The sequence below is a fragment of the Leucoraja erinacea genome, chromosome 28 (genome assembly GCF_028641065.1).
Source record: "Leucoraja erinacea ecotype New England chromosome 28, Leri_hhj_1, whole genome shotgun sequence".
Taxonomy (NCBI): domain Eukaryota; kingdom Metazoa; phylum Chordata; class Chondrichthyes; order Rajiformes; family Rajidae; genus Leucoraja; species Leucoraja erinaceus.
Window position 1 is genome coordinate 30,264,820 of NC_073404.1, and position 25,532 is coordinate 30,290,351.

General features: G+C 41.8%; 2 protein-coding genes across 2 annotated transcripts in view; both read right to left on the minus strand.

Annotated features, from left to right (window-relative positions):
- The window catches only part of myo18ab (myosin XVIIIA b), a 173,495-nt gene that overhangs the window by 91,766 nt on the left and 56,197 nt on the right, over positions 1-25,532 (minus strand). The window contains exons 3-7 of the mRNA XM_055657428.1: positions 8,553-8,663; positions 5,578-5,643; positions 2,676-2,763; positions 1,606-1,718; positions 577-753 (exon numbers count right to left, since the gene is read on the minus strand). Of these exons, the coding sequence (XP_055513403.1) occupies positions 577-753; positions 1,606-1,718; positions 2,676-2,763; positions 5,578-5,643; positions 8,553-8,663 (555 nt within the window). The remainder of the gene's footprint in view (positions 1-576; positions 754-1,605; positions 1,719-2,675; positions 2,764-5,577; positions 5,644-8,552; positions 8,664-25,532) is intronic.
- Positions 8,987-16,198, minus strand: LOC129710861 (uncharacterized). The gene is made up of 4 exons (XM_055658149.1): positions 15,445-16,198; positions 12,323-12,967; positions 11,621-11,713; positions 8,987-9,744 (listed from the first exon to the last, which is right to left on the minus strand). The coding sequence occupies exons 2-4, from the start codon at positions 12,821-12,823 to the stop codon at positions 9,595-9,597; spliced, it is 744 nt and encodes a 247-aa protein (XP_055514124.1). The 5' UTR covers positions 12,824-12,967; positions 15,445-16,198; the 3' UTR covers positions 8,987-9,594.

The window sequence follows — 25,532 nt, forward strand, 5'->3', positions numbered from 1 at the left end:
AACAATTGTAGTATTCTCAAAAAAAGGCTCAGTAGTACTCCATGGTTACAACACCAATATTTAGGCATTTTGGAAAATAGCCCTACTGCTTGCTATTTGGATTGCTTAATTATTAAATATTTTGCACGAGGATAAAAAAACGGTCTTTTTTTCAATTACTTAGTGTAAGAAATTTTAGCAATAATGACAGTACTTAGGCAATATGTTTCATGACATTCATATAGTATTTGTACTATTTACCCGAAACTATTTTATATGCAAGTCAGAAATGCTGAAATGAATTGAAGGCGTCTCTGCAATGAGTGTGGCTGAAATTCCATAGTTTAAAGTAAATTAATAATCAATAATTTTGATTATTACCAAAACATTGCGGGAGAATAAAGAGGAAGGAGATTGGACTTCACTGCCTTACAGCACAGTGAGGAACGTGGGGAATCAGCTGTGGCGGATGTTTATGTAGTTGTGTGTCTTGTTGCTTTTTATAGTATGACTGTATGGTAATTTGACTTTCACTGTATCTTAATTGGTACACGTGACAATAAACTGACCTTGAAACCTTGAATACTGAAGACGTACCTTCTCGGAGTACATTGACGGTGAGCTGAGCGGATTGACAACGACCATGTTGGCCCCGGTGTACGTGTGGGTTAGGTTACCTCCATACCGTTGGCGTATTGTGTGCAGAACACTCGATTCATTGAGATACAACAAGGATGCAAAATCTTCCACTCGGTCATAGCTTGGTGGATTGGCCTGTTAAGTGAAACACGTGGAATAAAGGCCAAGGATACAGCACTTGATTTCATGTCAAGATTAAAACAAATCACGCATGGCAATGGATTAGTGCCGACAAACGTGACCAATGGGCAATCTCAGTGGCACAGCAGATACACAACAGGCTGCTGTCACAACCTTGCTGTTTGGTTTCCAAGGCAAAAATGAAGTTTAGAGCCTAGTTTGTTTTTAGTTTCATTTTTGACATACAGCACGGCCCACCAAGTCCGCACCGACCAGCGATCCCTGCACGCTAACACTATCCAACACACACTAGGACAATTCACATTTATACCAAGCCAATTAGCCTACAAACCTGCACGTCTTTGGAGTGTGGGGGGGAAACCAGAGATCCCAGAGAAAACCCACGCAGGTCACGGGGAGAACGTACGAACTCTGTACAGACAGCACCCGTAGTCAGGATCGAACACGGGTCTCTGGCGCAGTGAGGTAGCAACTCTACCGCTGCGCCACCGTGCCGCTAACATTTGTATCCAAAGACAAACAAAATCTCAAATAACTCGTATAAATCGGCGTAGGCAAAGTGGACCAGTTTCCAAGCTGTATGACTACCTCAAAATAATATCAATAATTGAGAATCAAAATATTCTTGATGTTGTCAGTTGGTAAGGTGTACTTGAACTGTACAACCCCTCCCCCTACTGACGTGGGGTAGACTGACCATGACTCCCCCCTCCCCCAATATTTGCACAATCCCAATCCTTTCCAATCGTCACTTTAATTTCATGTTTCATGTATTTTGTTTTGTGGCTGTTGGCAGATCAATTTCCCTCCTGGGATAAATGAGATGCTATCGTATCGTAGACTTGCCTTTTCCACATCATCTTCATCCACATCCAGAATTGTCCCATCATGATCCAGTTTAATTTTCACTTTACCTTCTGGGAGTTTGGAGGCTGCAGCATCAGTTTTTAAACAAGTAGCTGTAACAGCAAATAGAATATTAAGCATTAAGTTGCAAGCTTAGTTTTAGACACCGAGTCTGCACCGACCAGCAATCCCTGCACATTAACACTGTCCTACACACTAGGGACAATTTACATTTATATCAAGCCAATTAACCTGTACGTCTTTGGAATGTGGGAGGAAACCGAAGATCTCAGAGAAAACCCACGCAGGTCACGGGGAGAACGTACAAACTCCGTACAGACAGATCGAACCCGGGACCCCGGTGCCACAAGTGCTGTCAGGCAGCAACTCTACCACTGCGCCACCGTGACCTCCCTGCAGCACCGTGCTCCTGCCGCATGCAATACAAGCAAGGAATATTCTACATATAGATTACATGAACTCAATAGTTACAAAGTCTAGTGTTAAGTTAAATTCAGTTAAGTCTGATCAAGGATAGTCTGAGGGTCTTCAATAAGGTAGATGGGAGGGTAGGGCCACTCTTTAGTTGGTGGTAGGATGGTTCAGTTGCCTAACAACAGCTTCTGTGCCATGCTTTCTGCGGCCATGTTTGATAAGCATAAATGATAGGAGCAGTGTGTAAGAAAGAACTGCAGATGCTGGTTTAAATCGAAGGTAGACACAAAAAAGCTGGAGTAACTCAGTGGGTGAGGCAGCATCTCTGGGGAGAAGGAATGGGCGACGTTTTGAGTCGAGACCCTTCTACAGACTAATCAGTCTGAAGAAGGGTCTCGACCCGAAACGTCACCTGTTCCTTCTCTCCAGAGATGCTGCCTCAGTTGGGGCAGTATCTACTCCGCCATTCAATCATGGCTGCTCCAACTCTCCCCCTCAACCCCATTCTCCAGCCTTCTCCCCATAACCCCCAACACCCGCACTAATGTTTACTCTGCCCTGCTCACATTTCCCCATTATTTTCAAGAATAATCCAGATTTCCAGAGAAGCAATAATGAATATAATTTATAATTACCCAGTGAAAAGCCATCTTTATGGACCAGCCACACCTTATCTGCTTCAAACCATGCCTGCTCTGCAGCAATCTGCTCCTCCGTCTTCACCTGCAGTGGGATTAAATCAAGAGTCAAGAGTCAAGTGTTTTATTGTCATGTGTCCCAGATAGAACAATGAAATTCTTACTTGCTGCAGCACAACAGAATATGTAAACATAGTGTGATATGATAAACGAGAGAGAGAAAAGAAAAGTTCAGTGTATATATATACACATATATACTCACAATATATTTATATATGTATATATATATACATATAAATCCATAGTAAAGGCAACGCTAGGCTTTCTGACATCCACGAGAACGTTCCAACACCATAGAAGTTTTGAAACAAGTTACTGCATTGCATAACTTTGAATTTGCTCACACTATTAGGTTGGCCAGAACATTCTGCTTGACTGGTTGGATTAACTGTTACCCATTTTTGGGCCATATAATTTCCTTGTTCAACCCTCCAGAGCTTCAAATATGCAACATTACTTCAAGGAATTTAAAGTGTCAATTACCCAGTGCTGGAAACTATATAAGGAAAATAGTATAATTGGAATATTATTTTCTTGGTCTCTTTCAGCTATAATTTATATTTTAACATCTAACGTCAACTTCCATAAACTAAAGTAATAGGAGCAGAATTAGTCCATTCAGCCCATCACGTCTACTCCACCATTCAATCATGGCTGATCTATCTTTCCCCCTTGTCCCCATTCTCCAGCCTTCTCCCCATAACCTCTGCACCCGGGCTATTCAAGAATCTATCTATCTCTGCCTAAAAATATCCATTGACTTGATATGAATTCCACAGATTCACCACCCTCCCCATCCCCTTCCTAAAGGAACCTTCCTTTAATTCTGATGCTGTGACCTCTGCTCTTGGACTCTCCCACTAGTGGAAACATCCTCTCCACATCCACTCTATCTGGGAACTTCAGTAAGTTACACTGTGTTTCTCAGAACTTTTACATGATTTGTACAAATGAGAATCCATTAATAATATCTGTTCTTTGCATGTTGACTGACAGCTGGAAAAGCTTACATCCTACAATACGTAGCACATCATTACTCAGCTGAAAAAGTAAATTATACCTTTCGCCATATCTTTTATCTGCAAATTTACTATATCATAGCAACAATTTTTAAACTTTAAATTAATGTTCACTTGTACTTAGATAGACACAAAATGCTGGAGTAACTCAGCGGGAGAGGCAGCATCTCTGGAGAGAAGGAATGGATGACGTTTCGGGTCGAGACCTTTCTTCAGTCTGAAGAAGGGTCTCGACCCGAAACGTCACCCATTCCTTCTCTCCAGAGATGCTTCGGGTCTTCAGACATAGAAACATAGAAAATAGGTGCAGGAGTGGGCCAATTGGCCCTTCGAGCCTGCACCGCCATTCAATATGATCATGGCTGATCATCCAGAATCTGTACCCTGTTCCTGCTTTCTCCCCCCATATCCCTTGATTCCGTTAGCACTAAGAACTAAATCTAAATCTCTCTTGAAAACACCCAATGAATTGGCCTCCACTGCCTGTCAGAGAATTTCACAGATTCACAATTCTCTGGGTGAAAACGTTTTTCCTCATCTCAGTCGACCCCTTATTCTTAAGAAGGGTCTCGACTGGAAACGTCACCCATCGCTTCTCTCCAGAGATGCTGCCTGTGCCCGCTGAGTTACTCCAGCTGTTTGTGTCTATCTTCAGGATAACAGTGAACTTTCACATTCCAGCTATTTTAATATACTCCAACTTGGATCATCTCTTTTACTGTTCTGATTAATCTGGAGGAACAGTACCTAACCTTTTAATTAAAAATGCTTCTGGACATGGCACTGACTTTAACAATTTCAAATAATGATTCCTTATTTCAGATTTATACCTCCTCTTTATCCATCTTTTATTTCTGTGTTCCATTACTGCATCATTTACCTTGCACAGCATCTCATCGGTTCCATTAGCTTTCATGCCTCTCACTCAATCATAGACCTTTTTCTATTCTCATCTCCATTTTCCTTGTTTTTCTGCATCTTAAAACTGATTTTGCAATTTGCAATGGTCATTGATCTGAAATATGAACAGTCTCTCTCTAACAGCTGTTGCCTGGTCTGCTAAACATTTCCAGCATTGTGCTTTTGGATGTACTGGCAATATAGCAGCACAGCGTGTGAACACAGATAAAACAAAGCAAGGTAAAAGCAATAACTTGTGTTCTCTTTAAAATGACACCTTTAATTGATGCAAATTTTCCCCTTTGTGACCAGCTGCAATCAAAAGATTACCAAATCAATTAGACAAAAATGCTGGAGAAACTCAGCGGGTGAGGCAGCATCTATGGAGCGAAGGAATAGGTCCATAGGGTCTCGACCCGAAACATCACCAATTCCTTCGCTCCATAGATGCTGCCTCAGCTGCTGGGTTTCTCCAGCATTTTTGTCTACCGTCGATTTTTCCAATATCTGCAGTTCCTTCGAGATATTTGCTGACATAATTGCTGCTCAATTATGGACTTGCCACACATGAGGTATTCAACATTGTGCTGACCAGTGACCCCCCACACACTAACACCATCCTACACACACCAGGGACAATTTACATTCACACCAAGCCAATTAACCTACAAACCTGTACGTTTTTGGAGTGTGGGAAGAAATCGAAGATCTCGGAGAAAACCCACGCCGGTCACGGGGAGGATGTGCAAACTCCAGGCGGTTGTGACAAATTATAAACTTCCAACATTTATACATATAAATGCCATGTATTTATCAACAAGATGGAATGTTCACATTAAAGATAGGTCAGTTATTCTACAACATACAAGTACATCCCAACGATATTCAGGCAGAAGCAGTGTTGAAATGTCAATGCCAACCTGGGGCTGGGTTGAGGTAGATGCTGAGGGAGACTGGAGTATAGCTGCTGGCACTTCTTCCACCCTCTGGTCAGTAGCAGCACAAGACAAGCACAGCAAAAGGAAAGCAAACCACATTTTAAAAATACGTCATATTTTTTAGCACTGATAGTTCCTGGCTCACTGCCAGCCACATGCCATTTTTCATTTGTGAAAACATATTACTTGAAGTGATGAAAACATCAAGTTATCGCAGACAGTGAAAAGCTACTGAGCCTTAGATGAGGATCGTGTATCCAAGCGACTAACATATCTGAATACTTTTAGTCGGGGGTGGGGAAAAAACAAAATATAATGTAAAAAAGATGATGTCTGGAGTGCAAGGAATTGACTCTTAATGTTCAAATACCGAAATTGTCCACCATTTTAATATTAAGATGAACATGTAAGCCGGCTGTAGAATTCCTATAAATGCCACTTAATGATTAGTGGCACTTTTACAAAATCTACCACACTTACATTCTCAATTCTCAACAGTGCATCAACAGACCTTTTCCCCACTCTAATCAGTCATTTGTGAAACGGAGTCAAGCTTTAAATGCTGCAAATTGCTCATTAGCAGGTCAAGTTTACAGAGAGAAATATATTTGATTAGTGTGGGTGTCAGAGGTTATGGGGAGAAGGCAGGAGAATGGGGTTAGGGGGGAAAGATAGATCAGCCATGATTGAATGGCGGAGTAGACATGATGGGCCGAATGGCCTAATTCTACTCCTATTTCTTATGACCTTATTTCAAGCTGATGTCCGCCTTATCAGCCACGACATTGGTGTGAAGCATAAACCCTTCTTTAAGTCTCCACAGATACTGCTGGATCTGATGAGTACTTTACATATTCAATAAATATGTCTCTGCAACACTTAGTTTCTGCATACAATTCGGATATCTTCATTGTACATCTGAATACTTCTGTCTGATTAATAATTGAAGGAATGCATAGCTAATATTAATACTTTCAGATCACATGCTATGTTTCACTGATTAACCAATGCCCCAGGTACAGAAAAGGAATGATCCTATGCGATACGCATTAAATATGAAGAAGCTATTTTTGCATTTGTTAACATTTAAACTTTACCACCTCCTATTGTGTTGAACAAGTGCATTAAACTTTGGAAGACAACTGGCCCTGACTATCATCTAAGATGGACAATAAACATGGCCTTGCTAACATCTGCAAATAAAACAAAGCAAAAGATGGAGAATTTGATATTGGTGGATTGACTGTAGTGACTGTAACCAACGTCAAAGTAAATGACTTTACAGTGGATGCAACTCACAAAAAGATTTCTTATGGCATGAGACTCATTTGAGGGTTGCCTGTTCAAAACACTCTGGCCTGCAACTATTAGGTCCATCCCAAATGTGCATATACCGAGCGAGTGAAAAACAACATAGGTTCGCAGCTGTGGCGGATTTTGGTGGGTTCACTTTTGAGATGCAATTTATAGAGGAAAACCCCAATCATTTGCCTTTTTCCATTTGCCCAAGAATAGATTTTATGCCCAACTCGCCAGATTTGATAGAAATTGAAAATACCCAAAACAACTACATAATGTGTGAAGAAGGGACTCGACCCGAAACGTCACCCATTCCTTCTCTCCAGAGATGATGCCTGCCCCCGCTGAGTTACTCCAGCTTTTTGCGTCTATCTTCTACATAATTCTCAAAAACAAGGTAATACTTAAAATATGACATGCCTTTCCAGTTTATGCAGTTCTTTATTCTTTTAAACACATACCTCTATTTCTAACCTCATCTTTGCGCATGAAAGCATTCAGCAAATTCATGTAGCGTTTTGTCCTTTGATTACTTTGAAATCAGCTACCTCGGGAGTCTTTCCAACGTCAAACAAATGGTGGGTAAAGGGCCTGTCCCACTTACGCATTTTTTTCGGCGACTTGCCAGCACCCGTCATAGTCGCAGCGGGTCAAAATTGTCAAAATGTTGTAACTCCAGCGGTGACCAGAAAAAGGTACGACTCTTTGGGTGACTTCTCACGACCATGCAGGCGTCACAAGTCGACGTATCGGAGGGGGTGAAGCCTGGTTGGTCGTGAGCAGTCACCCAAAGAGTCGTACCTTTTTCTGGTCGCCGCTGGATTTTCCACATTTTGACAATTTTCGGCCGAAAAAGTCGCCGAAAAAAATTGCGTAAGTGGGACAGGCCGTTTAGAGTCATATCAACAAATGATATTCTGAAACCGATGATGTGAGCTGACTATCATTTTGTTAAAATCTCTACATGGAATAAATTTGTTCAACAATGGTACAGATTGATAGCTTTTCCCCACGCGTTATTTAAACAAGCAAGAATTAGAATGGGATGGAGAACAGAAGTGCCAGGCGAGTGATGTGATAAGAAAAACCAGGTCATGCTTCAGTTCAGGGAATCTTTAAAACTGAACACTGCGACAGGTGTTTTTGGGATGTAAAGTTCCAACAGATATTCAAGCACATCATACACATGTCACAGTTTCAAAGCCTTAAGCCCTTCATGCGTACTCAACAAACACCAATGTAAGTCTAAATACACATCGCAGAATGCAGTATGTCAAAGGCATTAATATAACTAAAACTTCCAAAATCAAAATGGAAAAAACATCATCAAAAATTTGCACTTGGAAAACAGCATGCTAAAAAATTATATTGCCTTTAGACAAGTCTCCAGATTTTCAAGTCTACAAATCTCCAAAAATTCACAAATTGTAAGTATTGCCTTTAAACAAGTCTCCAAATTTTGAGAATTCCATTTCTTTCCATACTTTCAACTTATCCAATTTAAAAGTAGATTGCGAATTATCTAAGGCATTTTGCGAACTTTGTTGGAACCGCTGGAGAAAGGCATCAGCAGGAAATAAACAGGCAGGCAAGGCAGACAAAGGAGCAGTGAGGAGAGGGGAAGATGCACGATAGGATAGACATGAAGGCAGCCTTACAGTCCAGCATGATACACGGGCACAAACACCAGCCCAGACACCTGCCTGCACCAGATCATCGGAGTGGGTCTTGGGATCAAGGCTCTGTGTCGGTGAGACCACAGGTTCCAGCTGTGATAGCAATGCAATGTGAAAGAAACAAAATCCAGATGAAAAAAAATGAGAATGAAGAGAGAAAAGATGAAGTCATCAAGCAAATAACTGCACAGATAAAAACACAGCAAAAGCAAAATGCAGCAAAGACCTTCATCATAACACTTCGGGTTAGTGATTATTATAGTCATTTGGCACAACAAATAAAGATTACAAAGTTAAATTTTTTTTTTCCTTTGGTTTTCCAACTAAAGAGACCAGTTAGTTCCATGCATTCTGTAGTTTTGCACTGTAATATGTGAGATTCAGCACTAGAATTTTGCATATTCTTGCATTGTACAATGACAGCATTTTTTCCCAAACGCCGTGTTGAGCAACACCTTTTCACCACCTGTCCGAGTAATTTGTGGTGTATTACAGATTTTTGTTTGTTGCCAATCCTGTTAAAGTCCTCTAGCTAAATCTCCTCTCTGAGATTAAAAGCACTATATCAATGAAAATAGTTTATACATTGTTAGAAGGTGAATCCTTTGACTACTGACCTTTCGACTACCCAAACTGAGATGGTTGGTAAATAAGATATTTTTGTGTAGATATCATGTGCACCTTCATTGTTTTTGACATTTATGTGAGCAATTGTGGAAAAAATAAAATAAAGTTAAACCTACTGCACAATCAGCCAGGAAGCACAGGAATCATCGTTGATGGGACACGTGATCTGTTTTCTATCAACAGTCAATGCTTTAGCATGCATTTATTTCAGTTAAGTTTGCACTAATCAGACCAATCATTTAATCATTCAGACACTATAACTGATTTGTTAATTAAACACAGTTGTACACTTGAAAAGTGAAGAGTAATTGTATTTGCCAGCATCACTTCACTGACCGATTACACAAATCTATTGCAGCAGCTTTGGTTTATATTGAAATGTGTGGTGGGTGCAATATTACAGCAGGCTTCTGTTTTTATGCATGCATATACCAACGCAAGACACATCCCATGCATGACTATTTTGTTTTACTGGAGTATTGAAAATTCTCTCCAGCCTCATCTGAGCTTCATCCGTGGGAGTCATTTGCTGTGGCATCCTCCAAGCCTACAGATCACACAACCAACATAAACATTAGTCTGTTTTTATTCCGAGATGTCTTTTGTTCTGAGAAGGCTTGACATTAAGAGAGTGGTGGACAGCGAGTTGGGAACCCACCAACTAACTAACTAATACGTTTCTAACTTCCTAAGTTCTATGGACAATAGGTGCAGGAGTAGGCCATTCAGCCCTTCAAGCCAGCACCGCCATTCAATGTGATCATGGCTAATCATCCACAATCAGTACCCCGTTCCTGCCTTCTGCCCATATCCCACTGACTCCGCTATCTTTAAGAGCCTTATCTAGCGCTCTCTTCAAAGTTTCCAGAAAGCCGGCCTCCATCGCCCTCTGAGGCAGAGAATTCCACAGACTCACAACGCTCTGTATGAAAAAAACTGTTTCCTCATCTCTGTTCTAAATGGCTTAACCCTTATTCGTAAACTGTGGCCCTTGGTTCTGGACTCCCCAACATCGGGAACAGAATTCTCAGAGCAGAATTAGGCCATTCAGCCCATCAAGTCTACTCCGCCATTCAATCTATTTTTTCCTCTCAACCCCATTCTCCTGCCTTCTCCCCAGAACCCGTGAAACACTTACTAATCAAGAATCTGTCAATCTCCACATTAAAAATATCCAGTGACTTGGCCCCCACAGCCATTTGTGGCAATGAATTCCACAGATTCACCACCCTCTGACCAAAGAAATTCCTTCTCATCTCCTTCCTAAAGGAGCGTCCTTTTATTCTCCCACTCGTGAAAACATCCTCTCCACATCCACTCTATCCAAGCCTCAATAAAACCTCAAGTTCACCATTTCTATCTCACTGGAGATAATAATTGAGATCAAGGAAATTGGATGTGGAGAGGATGTTTCCACTAGTGGGAGAGTGGCCTGTCCCGCTGAGTTACTCCAGCATTTTGTGTCTATCTTCCAAGCTGAGGCCAGATATGGTGCATTTCTGACCCTTCAGCACACTGGGAACAGGAATCGTTGCTCAACCCCGTTTCATAATCCTTACTTCCACATTTCAGTGGAACGTCCTAGAATTCAAAATAACACCAATACGCACAAAACACAAAGTGCTAAAGAAGGGCCTGACCCAAAACATCTCCTAACCATTCCATCCACAGATGCTGCCTGACCGCTGAGTTCCTCCAGCACTTTGTGTTTTGCTCAAGCTTCTTCTAGCATCTGCAGTTCCTTGTGTCACTAATACGTGCAACTTGATAATTATCAGAGTAATACAGTTCATTGCCTTCTTAGATAGACACAAAATACTGGAGTAAATCAGCCGGAACAGGAGGCATCTCTGGAGAAAAGGTATGGGTGACTTTTCGGGTCTAGACTTCTTCAAACTGGAGAAGGGTCTCGACCCGAAATGTCACCCATTCCTTCTTAACTTTTTACATTATACATTATTGTCCCTTTTTACCTCATTGAAGTGGAAGACAACTTGAAACTGTCAACTTAACATAATGCATGATGACACGGATATAGTAACATACTACTTTTTTTTATTCCACAGTGTGGAACAAAGTGGAAAAAGGCACAATATTTATATAATTTGTAGCTGAAAGTTACGCAGAGAATATAGTCTGTCTGGTCAATTTTTCTACCCAGACAAGCAAATGCAGAAGGTACACAAAAATGCTGGAGAAACTCAGCGGGTGCAGCAGCATCTATGGAGCGAAGGAAATAGGCAACGTTTCGGGCCGAAACCCTTCTTCAGACTGATCGGGGGTGGGGGGGTGGGGAGAAGAAAGCATGCAACAAAAGTTTTTCACCGTACCTCGGTACACGTGGCAATAAACTAAACTGAAGTGAACTTCACGCGCCTATCCCCATGTAATTCCACAGCTTGTTTTCCCCAACAGCCACACACCTGGTTAAAGTAATCTGCTGGAAATTCTTCAGCAATAAGTGAAGGCACCATTTGCTGATCTGGGATTTGTTGCACGCTGGAAGATGTGGTCTCCTTTAAGCAAGTCAAACAGGAAAAGTCGTGTGCTTATGAAGGCAGAGCAGTCATTTGGAAACTTAAACCAAACTTCAAGTTTCAACTTCAAACACTTTTTTTTAAAGCAGATTATCACATTGAGATTTAATTTTGTCCCAACTAGATTATCACAACTCATTTTGTTTGGCATTCATGATATTAGTTTAACTAACACAACACTCGTATTAGTTCCGAAGCTTTTCACGCTACACATGCATGAACTCACATCTAGGCAAGATGCTTCAATACATAAATAAATATATAATCTCAAGCCATAAATACTAACATCACACGTCAATCATAAAGCACTACCAATATTCATAATTTGATTGCCTCATTCCGCGATTTTCAGTATTTGTCGTACACATTAACTTTTTTTCCCACCGCTTAAAAGAAAATAGGATGTACAAGATGCAATGGCAATTTGTCTTGATAATCTTAAGCACTGCCATACATTCTTTATGGATCAAAGACAGGCTTTTGGTGAGATATCTTCTTAGGTTTTAGTGCATATCTTTGCATTCCTTTGCTTCCTCCAACACAATAGCATGCACGTACGTGCGTGTTAGTTAGCCACACACAGTGTACCTCGCTTGTAGGCAGCGCTGCCACTCGTGGCTCACTCAGCACTCCCCCAGTCTCCGGGGAAGGTGAATTGAGCCTTGTAGCAGGAACGCTATTAGAAATATCCTCTTTCTTCTCCGGGGATTTCACCCGAATTTTGCGATCTTTACTTTTCCCTCGCGCCATTAGACTGGTCAACCCTGTCGAGATATCGTCTTTCTCCATTTTCTTTGTTGGAATTACTGTTTCTGCTTTGGGAGGAATAGGAACATTCTTCTCATCCTTCAGCCTCATTGCCTTGACTCCATCAGTCCTCGGTCCTGCCTTTGTTACTGAGATGCTTTTACCTTCCACCTTTTTCTCTGCCACTTGCTCCTTCTGCTTCATCGCTGCGGATTTTTCCTTTTCGCTTCTTCCTTCTCCTGGTACAACCTTCCGTATCACTTTCCTGACTATTCTAACCACCCTCTTCTTCGGAAGTTCCTCCCCTTCTGGAGGCAACTGCCGCTGATTTGTGTTATTCATGTTATTCTTCAGCTCCTCTTGTGCATTGAATGCCCCGTCAGACAATCGCTTTGAATGTTCACCTTCTCCGTTCAGCTCGGGCTGTGCCCCACAGATCTCTTCCGTTCTGACCTTCAGTGCATCATTATGTTCATCTCTTTCTGACTACAGTTATGCAGTATAAGAAAAGACATTGCATAAATTAAAAGAGAAGAAAAAGCAAGACAGCAGCAAAAGAAAGCAGAAAAAAATGCAGTGTGTGAATGACAGTAAGAATATAGTATTTGCAAAGTCCCTGATTTATGTCCAACCATTCTTGTGAGTCAGGTAAAAATGCTAGGTTACCTATTTTGCTTAAAAACCACATTTCACGTGACAGTATTTTCCTGTCAAGTAATCAATATAATCTTGGAAGGTAGACAAAAATGCTGGAGAAACTCAGCGGGTGAGGCAGCATCTATGGAGCAAAGTAATGGGTGACGTTTCGGGTCGAGACCCTTCTTAGAGGGTTACTTCGCTCCATAGATGCTGCCTCACCCGCTGAGTTTCTCCAGCATTTTTGACTACCTTAGATTTTTCCAGCATCTGCAGTTCTTTCTTAAATATAATCATGGATGTTTTCTTTAATTCAAATTATCCAATTATTTGATGTATAATATAAAATGTGTAAAGCAGAAGCAAAATTGTAACCATATATTTTTTAATCTGTACAAAATAATGTAAGGTCAGTTCATCCAATTATTTTTTTGCTATGTGGCGTACTGTATGTATATTGTTAATATTACAAATCTAACAAAGTTGTGGACTCTGCACTGTAAGATGACATTACATGTTAAAGTTTCAAAATGTAGAAAATACAAGACAATTATAAATAAGTATTCAGTTCATGTTTGGCTGCAGAATATATTGAAATTGCATAGAAATTAAGATATTGTTCTGGTCACGCAAGCCGCTTTGAAGATGGAGAAATGTTCAAAATCCACTAAGAATTAGCATAAACCTAGTTTCTCTTTCAATCATATGTGAAAAATCAAATGTTCCTGTGAATTTTTAAGCAAACATCGATCGTGAACTGGTTGGAAATGACACAAACCGAATGAAAATTAAATAGTCTGTTGCTGGGATGAATATTGTTGTATAAATGTGCTTTCTAATCAAACTCTCACGAAAAGATATATAGCTACTGGACAAAGCTAGTTGTCAGCAGAAAAGTGGGTACACTTTTCATGTAATTGAAGGGTCTTGACCCGAAAACGTCACCTCTTCCTTCGCTCCATAGATGCTGCCTCACTCGCTGAGTTTCTCCAGCATTTTTGTCTACTTTCATGTAATTGTGGTCATTTTCCAGAAGTTATTGTATTGATAATTGTTACTAATTGAGCAGCAACTTTGGCTTTGAAGAAACATTTTCTTAAAAGATTTCTCATCTCCAAGCAATACTTAATTAAGGATATTAATGCTTTTATCTTGTGCTCCGAGGCAAGGATTAATTGTTTTGTAATGAGCGCTAATTTTTACTATTTATATTTTGTATTGTTTCAGAATTGTTTTAACTGCATTTATCTTCTGCCTAAAATTCCAATGAACAACTAAATACCCCAAACTGTAATCTTCTAATAATTCACCATTTATTTCTAATATACATTGATTCTGTGTTGATTTAGTGGTAGATGACTTTAACTATTAAAATGCATTTTTGTTCATAAGTTCATGTTCTAGGAGCAGAGTTAGGCAATTCTGCCCATCAAGTCTACTCCGCCATTCAAACACGGCTGATCTATCTTTCTCTCCTAACCTCATTCTCCTGCCTTCGTTCCATAACCCCTGGCACCCGTACTAATCAAAAATCTGCTGATTGCCGCCTTAAAAAATACCCAATGACTTTGCCTCCGCAGCCATCTGTGGCAATTAATTCCACAGATTCACCACCCTCTGACTAAAAAAATTCCTTCCCATCTCCTTTCTAAAGGTACGTCCTTTTATTCTGAGCCTATGGCTAAACGATCCTACATTTTTATGCATAAGATTCAAGCCTACCATAATCATCCATGCTAGCTCTTGGTTCTAACATGAAAAACTAAATCTAATTTTTACAACACATCTGAGTGAAAATGTGGCACTTCCTGACATATCCACCCACAAGCTTTTGCTTTATGCTGCCAATGGTGTCATTGTTTTATCTTAAGCCATAAACTGTCTCAGCTTAAAGAATTCCAAAAGTACAAATCAGCTAACATTTATTTAATTGCTGTGATCTAGATGATTAGCAGGGAATCCTTGAAACCCTTCCAGGTCTAAAGAAAAGCTCACATCCACCACACCAGCTGATGCAGTCAGCATCAGTCGACTTCTCCATTAATCAGACCAAACAAAACATAAGTGCCCTGGGACATTTATTAAAAAGCATGAAAATAAAGCCAAGATGGAAACTAGATTCAACACATTCTTTCATATGTCAAAAGAAAAATGTTTTAACAACTAGTTTGCACTTCATTTGGTCGGGTCATGTTTTCAGCAACGTGTATGTCAGCTACACAGGAAAATATTTGTGTGGATTAGTATCCTGATGAATTTAAAATCAATTCTGCTCTGAGATAACCGTTGTCATGCTTGTGGATCACCCGTTATGCTTGGAGACTTACAGATGATTCAAGGTTTGCTTCTTGGTCTTGGTCTGGATTTTCTGATCCGAGTGTAGATATTTTCTTTGAAACAGGAATTTCCTCCTTAACCTATTTGTTTACAGGATGAGGATGAGGATGCAACATCACAATCCAAAGCTTGAGTAACATGTTCAACAATTATGATTCAAGAAAAATCTACAAAAAGCTACAATATTAAATATTATTAAAACTCTACCTAAACTTCAGCTAGGTTCCAGAAGTTTGGTAATAAAACTGTCAATTTATAGTACTAAAAAAATAATTCTATATCCAATTGCTAAATTTGGGGCGAATACTTTTAAATAACTGCAACACAGCAAACACTGAACGTAAATTCTATTGTGAACCTATTCTATTGTGAACACGTACTATTTTGGCACGGTTGCGCAGCGGTAGAGTTGCTGCATTACAGCGCTTACAGCGGCAGAGACCCAGGTTCAATTCTGGCCATGGGTGCTGTCTGTAATGAGTTTGTATGTTCTCCCCGTGACCTGCGTGGGTTTTCTCCAAGAACTTCGACTTCCTCCCACGATCTAAAGACGTCTAGGTTTGTAGGTTAATTGGCTTGGTATGAATGTAAAATTATCCCTAGTGAAGGATTGTGTTAATGTGCGGGGATCGCTGGTCGGTGGGGACTCGGCAGGCTGAAGGGCCTGTGTCCAGGCTGTCTCTCTAAACCAAAACTAAATTCCCCATGAGCAGTTTTTAAGATTTCATGTGTATCTTTTTATTCATACTCAGCGTCTACAAAGTGATGCCAATAATTTTCAAAATAAGCGAAATTCTCTGCTGGAGTGACACAGGTTCAGAACGAAATCCCTGACAGAATTGGCAGAAATAATCAATTATTTCATAGGCTGTACCAACAATAATAAATCCCTGAACATCTTCTAATTTCCGACTGACCTCCAGCAATGATGCTCATACTTGTAAACTTCACTCCAAAACTACAGCTGCAAATAATTAAGGCCACAAGAATGTATATTCATGTAGACACAAGGAACTGTAGATGCTGGTTTACAAGGAAAAAAAGATACAAAGTGCTGGAGTAACTCAGCAAGTCGGGCAGCATCTAATGAGAACATGGATAGATGACATTTCAGTTTGGGCCCCCTCTTCAGACTGATTGAGGTAGGGAGGGAGAAAGTTGGAAGAGAGGTGGGGGTGGGACAAGTGATAACTGGATGCAGGTGAGGGGGGGGCGGGGGGTTGATTGCCAAGTGGTTGGAAAAAAGCCGGAGATGAAAAGAGAAAAACTGTGAGATGAGGACAGGAGAGGAGTGAAATGTGAAGCCGGAGGAAGGAATGTCGGTGGAAGAGGTTGGGCAGGAGGGAGGTGCTTGTAGATTAGTTACCAAACATTGGAGAATTCAATGTTCATTGGGTTGTAAACTACCCATATGAGGAATATGAGGTGCTGTTCGTCCAGTTTGCATGTGTCCTCACTCTGGCAATGGAGGAGGCCCAGGACAGCAAAGGTCAGTGTGGCAATGGCAAAGGGAGTTAAAATGGTTAGCAACCGGGAGATCCAACAGGCCTTGTCACACGGAACATATATGTTCAAAGAAATGGGAAACTAGTCTACGCTTGGTCTGGCTGATGTAGAGACCACATCTGCAGCACCGATTGCAGTAGATATTCATACATGTGAGAATATATATTCGTATATACTATTACAAAAGTAAAGGTGCAAGTAAGCATAGGAAATGGTACAACATTGGTTTGGTTTTTACTTGAGGTATTGTGCCAGCTGTATAATAAAGCACCCAAATCTGAAAAAGGACGTTTTGTAATCGTCTGAATACTTCGCCATCTGAATACATTGAATGAAAAGATTTTTAAGAAAGAATTGGTGCGACTACGAATTTCTTTCCACTGTTACGAACGATGTAAATCAATTTATGGAGAAAAATAATCTTTGATAAGTTCTAAGAGCAGAATAAGGCCATTCAGCCCATCGAGTCCACTGCCATTCAATCATGGCTGGTCTATCTTTCCGTCTCAACCCCATTCTCCTGCCTTCTCCCCGTAGCCCGTGACACCCCCTGAATACTCTAAATAACTGCAGTACAGCAAACTCTGAACCTATTGTGAACCTTGCCTGATTTGACACATACAATTTGAATGAATTGGAGGTTAAAAATGCACTTTCCTTTTGCTCCCAGAAAGCAAACCGTGATGAGAAGGCCATGGTGCTGTCATAAAGTGCAAAGTGGAATTATAAAAAAGAAGTCTGTTAGAAAACAGAGGTTTGCCCGCAGCTTGACTGAAAATGGTGGGGCAGATTGGAATGTCCAGGACAATGGCAATGCAGCGACAACTGGAAACACAGGTGACGGACACTGTAAGTACAGAAAAAAGTGGAAAGCACAAAATTACAGCGGAAATCAATGCGAGAAAACTAAACAGTTATTTCATCTGATAGCAAAGCTGATAGCGAAGTAGTTTAAAAGTGTAGCGCTGCAGAATTAGTTCAGCACAGTAAAGGGCCTGTCCCACTTACGCAAATTTATTCGGCGACTTGCCGGCATCCGTCGTAGTCGCAGCTTGTGGCCGAAATTTTCCAACACGTTGAAAATCCAGCGACGACCAGAAAAGGGTATGACACTACTCACGGCCATACAGGCGTCACCCCGCGTGTCGGGGGGGTGTATGGTCGTGAGTAGTCGCCCAAAGAGTCGTACCTTTTTCTGGTCGCCATCTGAATACATTGGATTTTCAACATGTTGAACATTTTCGGCCACCTGCTGCGACTATGATGGGTGTCGGCAAGTCGCCGAAAAAATAGCGTAAGTGGGACAGGCCCTTAAGGAAGACAACAACACAAGACCAAAGTGTTTGACTGGCTTTTGCTCTTTTAATGCACAGGTATCTTCCAATTAAGAACACATTTTAACGGTTAAAGTAACCGGAATTAAGGAGGACTTCAATAATAAGTACACAGTCTGCCAACCCCCCAAAAAAATTGTGACACACAAAACTCAATAAATTTCAGTGATGCTGAACTAGGATCGAGATGGGGGAAACTTGACTCTGAATTATTTCAGGTGCACATTGCTTGGGGCTCTTCAAATACAGTCCGACCCCAGTTAACAAACTGGTTTCATTTTTACTGATGTTTATGTCGGATAATACACAAAGATCTTTCGAGATGGTAACCATAGCGCCACAGCAATGTAATGAATGGCAGCAGAAGCACACAAGGCTGATAAGAAAGACCAAGTGAGGAAGATGACTAAACTTTATTGCCTTCCATCACAGTGAGAAAAGTTGATTCCGATGTGGTGGATGTTTATGTTAAATTCAATTGTGTATTGTGTTATTTTTATTCGTATGGCTGTATGGTAACTCAGATTTCACTGTACCAGTTGGTGCATGTGACACTAAATGTGAACTTAAACTTGAATTGCTGAAAGTGGAGAGAGAGAGATAATCAGTTCTGCCCTTCCCAGGTACAAACCACTGTAAGTGTGTCAGGCTTTTAAATGGAACCATTTTATGGGAGTTCTGGAAGTGTCTACAAATCGGATATTCGTAACCCGTGAACTGCCTTACCTTACAGACCTTATTGAACTGAAACAATATTGTCAAATAAACATGTATTTAACACAAAGAGGACCCAGACCCTCAATGACACAGGTTACGTTTGAATGAGTGGATATTACAGTAGATAAATTAAATGAAGCACTTTTAGTCTCTTTGAAATTTGTGTAACATTTCCTGCCCTCCCATATACTTAGCGATCTAAGGTCATAAGGGATAGGAGCAGGATTAGGCCATTCGGCCCATCAAATCTACTCCGCCATTCAATCATGGCTGATCTATCTCTCCCTCCTTAACCCCATTCTCCTGCCTTCTCCCCTGACATCCCTCCTAATCAAGAATCCATCCATCTCTGCCTTAAAAGTGTCCACTGACTTGGCCTCCACAGCCTTCTGTGGCAAAGAATTCCACAGATTCACCATCCTCTGACTAAAGAAATTCCTCCTCATCTCCTTCCCAAAGGAACGTCCTTTAATTCTGAGTGTGATCTCTAGTCCTAGACTCTCCCACCTGAGGGAGTGCAGCAACGTTCAACTATGGTAGAGAAAAAAGAAAGGCAGAACTTTGAGAGATTGGGGAATGTTGATGTACAAAGGGATCTGAGAATTCTTGTATAAGATGTTTAAGAAGGAACTGCAGATGCTGGAAAATCGAAGGTAGACAAAAATGTTGGAGAAACTCAGCGGGAGAGGCAGCATCTATGGAGAATTCTTGTACATCACTAATGGAAAGCATAGGCGCAAATAGATCAAGCAGTTAAGAAAGTTAATGGTAACGTTGTCTTTATTGCAAGAAGTTTTTTGAATCAGGAACATTGAAGTCATGTATAATTATAAAGAGTCTTCCATTTCAGGACCACCAAAAGCTACAGCACTATCTGGTTCATCTCCACGCCATTGTGGACATTGGGACCGATGCACTACAAGGCCATGAACAATGCTTTCTTCCTGCACCACCCCACACAAAACCTTTCAATTGGAACATTCTGCATTTCATCCTATGACCAGTTACTCTCGAGAGAACTGAATATTGGGAATTTTGATCAAAAATTAAAATGGATGCAGAAGAGTAGACCCTGGTAGGAATTCAACAACATAATTAAAATAGCTTATTGATTTGCATGGCACGAGAACAATAATATGTACTGCCTTCTTCTTCTTCTTGCGTTTGAGGCAGCAGAAGTCTGCAGCAGGGTGATGCCATCCTCAGGTGCCCGCCCTAAAAGGGGCGCATGCTCTGGGTTGGCGCCAAGTTGCGGCACTGCTGCTGTCTCTGTTTGTTGTCATTCGCCTGACTGAGGTCAGTTGACAGGACATAGGTTAGCATATGATGAGTGCTTGACAGCACTGGGCCTGTACTCTCTGAAGTTTAGAAGGTTGAGGGGGGATCTCATTGAAACTTACAGAATAATGAAAGGCATAGATAGAGTGGATGTGGAAAGATGTTTCCACTGGTGGGAGAGTCTAGGACCAGAGGTCACAGCCTGAGAATTAAAAGGCACTCTTTTAGAAAGGAGGTGAGGAGGAACTTCTTTAGTCGGAGGGTAGTTAATTTGTGTAACTCATTGCCACAGTGGATATTTTTAAGGCAGAGATAGATACATTCTTGATTAGAATGGGTGTCAAGGGTTATGGGGAGAAGGCAGGAAAATGGGATTAGGAGGCAGAGATCAGCCATGATTGAATGGCGGGGTAGGCGCGATGGGCCGAATGGCCTAATTCTACTCCTAGAACGTGAACTTACCTTAACGGCAGAAAGACCACATAAAAAATTTGCAAAAAAGTTATACCCAAAACTTGACAAGATGTGATGATTATTTTTTCACCTCATTCTCATTCAAGATCCCACTTGGACCATGGCCATCCTCCTTTCTTCATGATTGTAAATGATCATTTTGCCAGTCAAACACTCCGGGATCTATCGTGACAGAGCCTTACGATAAAAGTGTTGGTTGGTTAGCTTCCTATTTCAGAAAATGTTAGAAAACCAATATCTAAACATCCACTGCAAATAGATTGTAGATGACAGCAAACAATCAACTTGGTACCTGCACGAGAATCCAGTTGTAACTCTGATTATCCAGGAGTCTCTGTTGGTGCCAAACTGTCCGATCTTCCAGACAATTGAATGTTTTTTTCTATTAGTATGTCAACATGCTTTGAATTCACTTTTTTTATGCTGTGTGCTCTTAACATTTTCAACAGACATCGTAGCTGAAAAGGAGTGGGGAAACCAGGCACCCAGTATGCTATGGACAGGGTACGAACCGGGTCCCCAGTGTGTCAGAGACAGGGCAGTAACTTGGTCCCAGCATGTTAGAGACAGGGCAGTAACTTGGTCCCAGCATGTTAGAGACAGGGCAGTAACTTGGTCCCAGCATGTTAGAGACGGGGCAGTAACTTGGTCCCAGCATGTTAGAAGCCGGGCGGGAACAGGGTCCCCAGTGTGTCAGAGACAGATCAGAAACCAGGTCCCAACATGTTCCCAGCATCTAGTTCCCAGCATGTTAGAGACACAGCGGGAACTAGGATCCAGCATGTTTGAGGCAGGTCAGGAACAAGTTACCAGCAGATAGTGGGCATAATCAGGAACCAGCTTATCTGAGGCGGGACAGTAACTTGGTCCCAGCGTGTAGGACGGCGGGTGGGAATTGGGTCCCCAGCTTGTTCGAGGCAGGTCCCCAGGTGTATTAGAGGCACATCAGGATCCGGGTCCCAGCATGTTAGAGGTAGGTCTGGAACGGGTTACTAGCAGTTTAGTGGGACTTTAGATCAGGAACTAGCTCCCAGAATATTAGAGGCAGGAACCAGAACCTGGCATGTTAGAGTTAGGTCAGGAGCGGGTCCCCAGCTTGTTAGAGATAGGTCGGGAACCAAAACACAGCACGTTTGTAACAGGGCAGAAACCGGTTGCCAGTATGTTTGAGGTAGGTCTGGAACCAAGACCCAGCATGTTAGAGGCAATGTAGAACCGGCCCCCAGCACATTACAGGTAGGTCAGGAACTGAGTCCAGCATGGCAGAGATAGGTCGGGAACTGGTCTCCAGCAGTTTAGAGGCAGATCAAGAACTAGCTCCCAGAATGTTAGAGACAGTGTAGGAACCAGGACCTAGAGGTAGGTTAGGAACAGGTCCCCAGCATGTTAGAGGCAGTGCAGGGACCAGTACTCCCAGCGTGTTAGAGGCTGGTTGGGAACTGGTCAACAGCACTTTAGAGGCAGATCAGAAACTAGTTCACATCATGTTAGAGACACGGCAGGAACTAGAGCCTTAGTGCACTGGAACCAGGACCGCACTGATTTGAAATGCAAACATATATTGTGTTAGATGCCGAACCATCAGATCTCTGAATAATAGCCGTGGATTATATGAATTTTACTGTAATATCAAAAAAAGTCATGACTGTTACGTGGCATGATATTTCAAATTAATGAACAGCAGAGAGAAGAGGTTCTTTGCTTTCCATTTTGTCCAAGGTGTAGTAATATACTGATCTCATTAAAAGTGAGTACAAATCAATAAAGAAAGTTAATGCTTCAGTAAACCAAAGGTGATTATTGGAAAATATAAACAAATTACACAAAACTCACATCAATTTCTATTGGTATCCTGCCACATGTTAGTAATCTGTGTACTATCTGCAACCCGGGCTATGCTCTGTCACTCTATAAAGGCAATACACGTCAAACCATGTTAGTTTTAGTTTAGAGATGCAGCGCGGAAACAGGCCCTTCAACCCCACTGAGTCCACACCGACCAGCGATCCCCTCTCATTAACACTATCCTACACACACTAGGGACAATTTTACATTTATACCAAGCCAATTAACCTACAAACCTGTACATTCTTGGAGTGTGGAGAATACCTGCAGATCCACACCGACCAGCGTAAAACCCACATGGTCAGGTACAAACTCTGTACGATCCCCTCTGGGGATGCAGTATCTCATTAACACAGATCCTTTGTGCAGCACACACACCAAAGGGTGCACAATTTTACAAAGCCTTTACATTTTCGGATTTCAGAATGGAAGATTTTTAGCGTAGATTAGGTAGGTAGCGCGGGCGGCTTGAAAAGTCTGGAGCTGCTGCCTCCTCCCGGGTGACCGGGAGACTCATTGCAAACCTACAAGGGGGAAACTGTACCTACCTGTTCGGCGACTGGGGTGTCGCGGAGAGAATACCGCAGATCCCTGGCGGAGGCGCTCCAAACCCACATGGTCAATGTCGGGAGTCGAGCTGGGAACGTACAAACTCTGTACAGACATCGCGGAGCACGGTGGGGGCTCAGGTTTCCAACCCGAACCTACCCCTGGGTCTCCAAATCCAGGGGATGTACAGCGCTCCGGAGTTGTCTTTAAGGCATTGCCCGCTGCTGGTTTCCCACCGTACGCTGCCGACTCCCGATTTGCGGAGCTGGTTGATAGCGCCTCGCAGCCAGGGGTATGTTACATCAGATATCCTTTGTGCAGCAGCAGGATAATGACTATGAACCAAACTATACATGTATACATATGGAGCATTAAACTTATTTTTGAGCATATTTTCCCAACAAAATACCTGGCCATGAGGACAAATTACCAATAGAAGTCACAAATGCTGATGTTTGTGGAGTGGGGCAACTTGATCTTGGTCACATTGATTTTATATTTATGAAATGTATTGGATTGACGGCAAAGAAATCTGATATGAAAGTGGATATAATTTATTCAATTCAAACAACCCCATTACTCAACTTGTAGGAAGACACTGCAGATGCTGGTTTAGACTGAAAATAGACACAAAGTACTGGAGTAACTCAGCAGGACGGGCAACATCTCTGGAGGAAAAGGATGGGTGACGTTTCAGGTTAGAACACTTTAGTCTACCCTTCCTTTGTCTTCAGAGATGCTGCCTGACCCGCTAAGTGATTGCAGTACTTTGTGTCCATCATCCATTTACTCAACTTTTTATTAAAAAACTAAACTCTCACCGCGGGTATGTTGTGTAAATCACATTGCATGAAAAGAAACCTTGATCCACGAGGAGACAACTATGATATTTGATTCCATACACCACTGAACTCCCACTAGTCTGTGTTGAAAATAACAGCAGGTGTTGCTTTAAATCAAAGATAGACTCAAAATACTGGAGTAACTCCGCGGGACAGGCAGCATCTCTGGAGAGAAGGAGTGGGTGACGTTTCGGGTCGAGACCCTTCTTCAGTCTGGACTTTTACAGTTAACAGAGGTTTTTGAGAAAAAGTTAATTCATTCATTACTGAACTGTTCTGTCCGTGGTTTATTGTCAGATTTCAAGATTCAAGACTCAAGAGAGTTTATTGTCAAGAGATATTAAATCTGTACGGGGGTGATCGCTAGTCGGTGCTGACTCGGTTGGCCGAATGGTCTGTTTGCAGTTCTTTCCTACACAAGGAAAACCCCAAGGTGGAGTGTGACACTCATTATTATTTCTTTCCTCATGATACAATGTGATTTTTTTTAAAGCATATTTTCTTGCATTTTGGGAAACAATTATGGGCCTGTCCCACTTATACAACTTTTTCAGCGACTGCCGGCACCCATCATAAGCCGTTGCAGGTCGCAGAAAATTTTCACCATGTTGAAAATCCAGCGGCGACCAGGCACTACGACTCTTTGAGCGACTGAGGAGACAACTCGCATACAGGCGACACTCTGGCGACATGTCGCGGAGTGAAGCCTGTATGGTCGTGAGTAGTCGCCCAGAGTCGTACCTTGTTCTGGTCGCCGCTGGACTTTCAACATGTTGAACATTTTCAACGACCTGCAACAACCTATGACGGGTGCCGGCAGTCGCTGAAAAAGTTGCGTAAGTGGGACAGGCCCGTAACAGAGCAATGGCCATTGCCTATTCCTGGTTTCCCATGGGAAGGATTGGGTTTGTGCAGCAACTTGATCAGATAAGTGCAGCAAACTCCTCCCTCAATCACAGTGCTGATTGCACGGAACCATCCAGAACCTCTCGTGGTAATTTTTCTGATGTCACACGAGATTTTATTTTAATGTGTTTATTTATTTCATGAATATATTCTTACATCATGTGTATATTTGAACTCAGAGTGCATTGTCAGTACTATAACCTTCAGTTATCCTTGTTCGCTTCGAATTAGGAGCGGCATGGTGGCGCAGCGGTAGAGTTGCTGTCTTACAGCGCCAGAGACCATGGTTCGATCCTGACTACGGGTGCTGACTGTATGGAGTTTGGATCTTCTCCTTGTAACTGCGTGGGTTTTCTCCGGGATCTCTGATCTCCTCCCCCACTCCAAAGACATACAGGATTGTAGGTTAATTAGCTTGGTATAATTGTACATTATCCCTAGTGTGTGTGGGATAGTATTCATGTGCGGGGATCGCTGGTCGGTGTGAATTTGGTGGGCTGTAGGGCCTGTTTCCATGCTGTATCTATAAACTAAACTAAACTAAACTACAATCCAAACCTCCAATTCAAGTGTGAGGCTCACCAAATAAATAAAGCTTTAGAAGATACAACAGGGAAGGCATTAGGC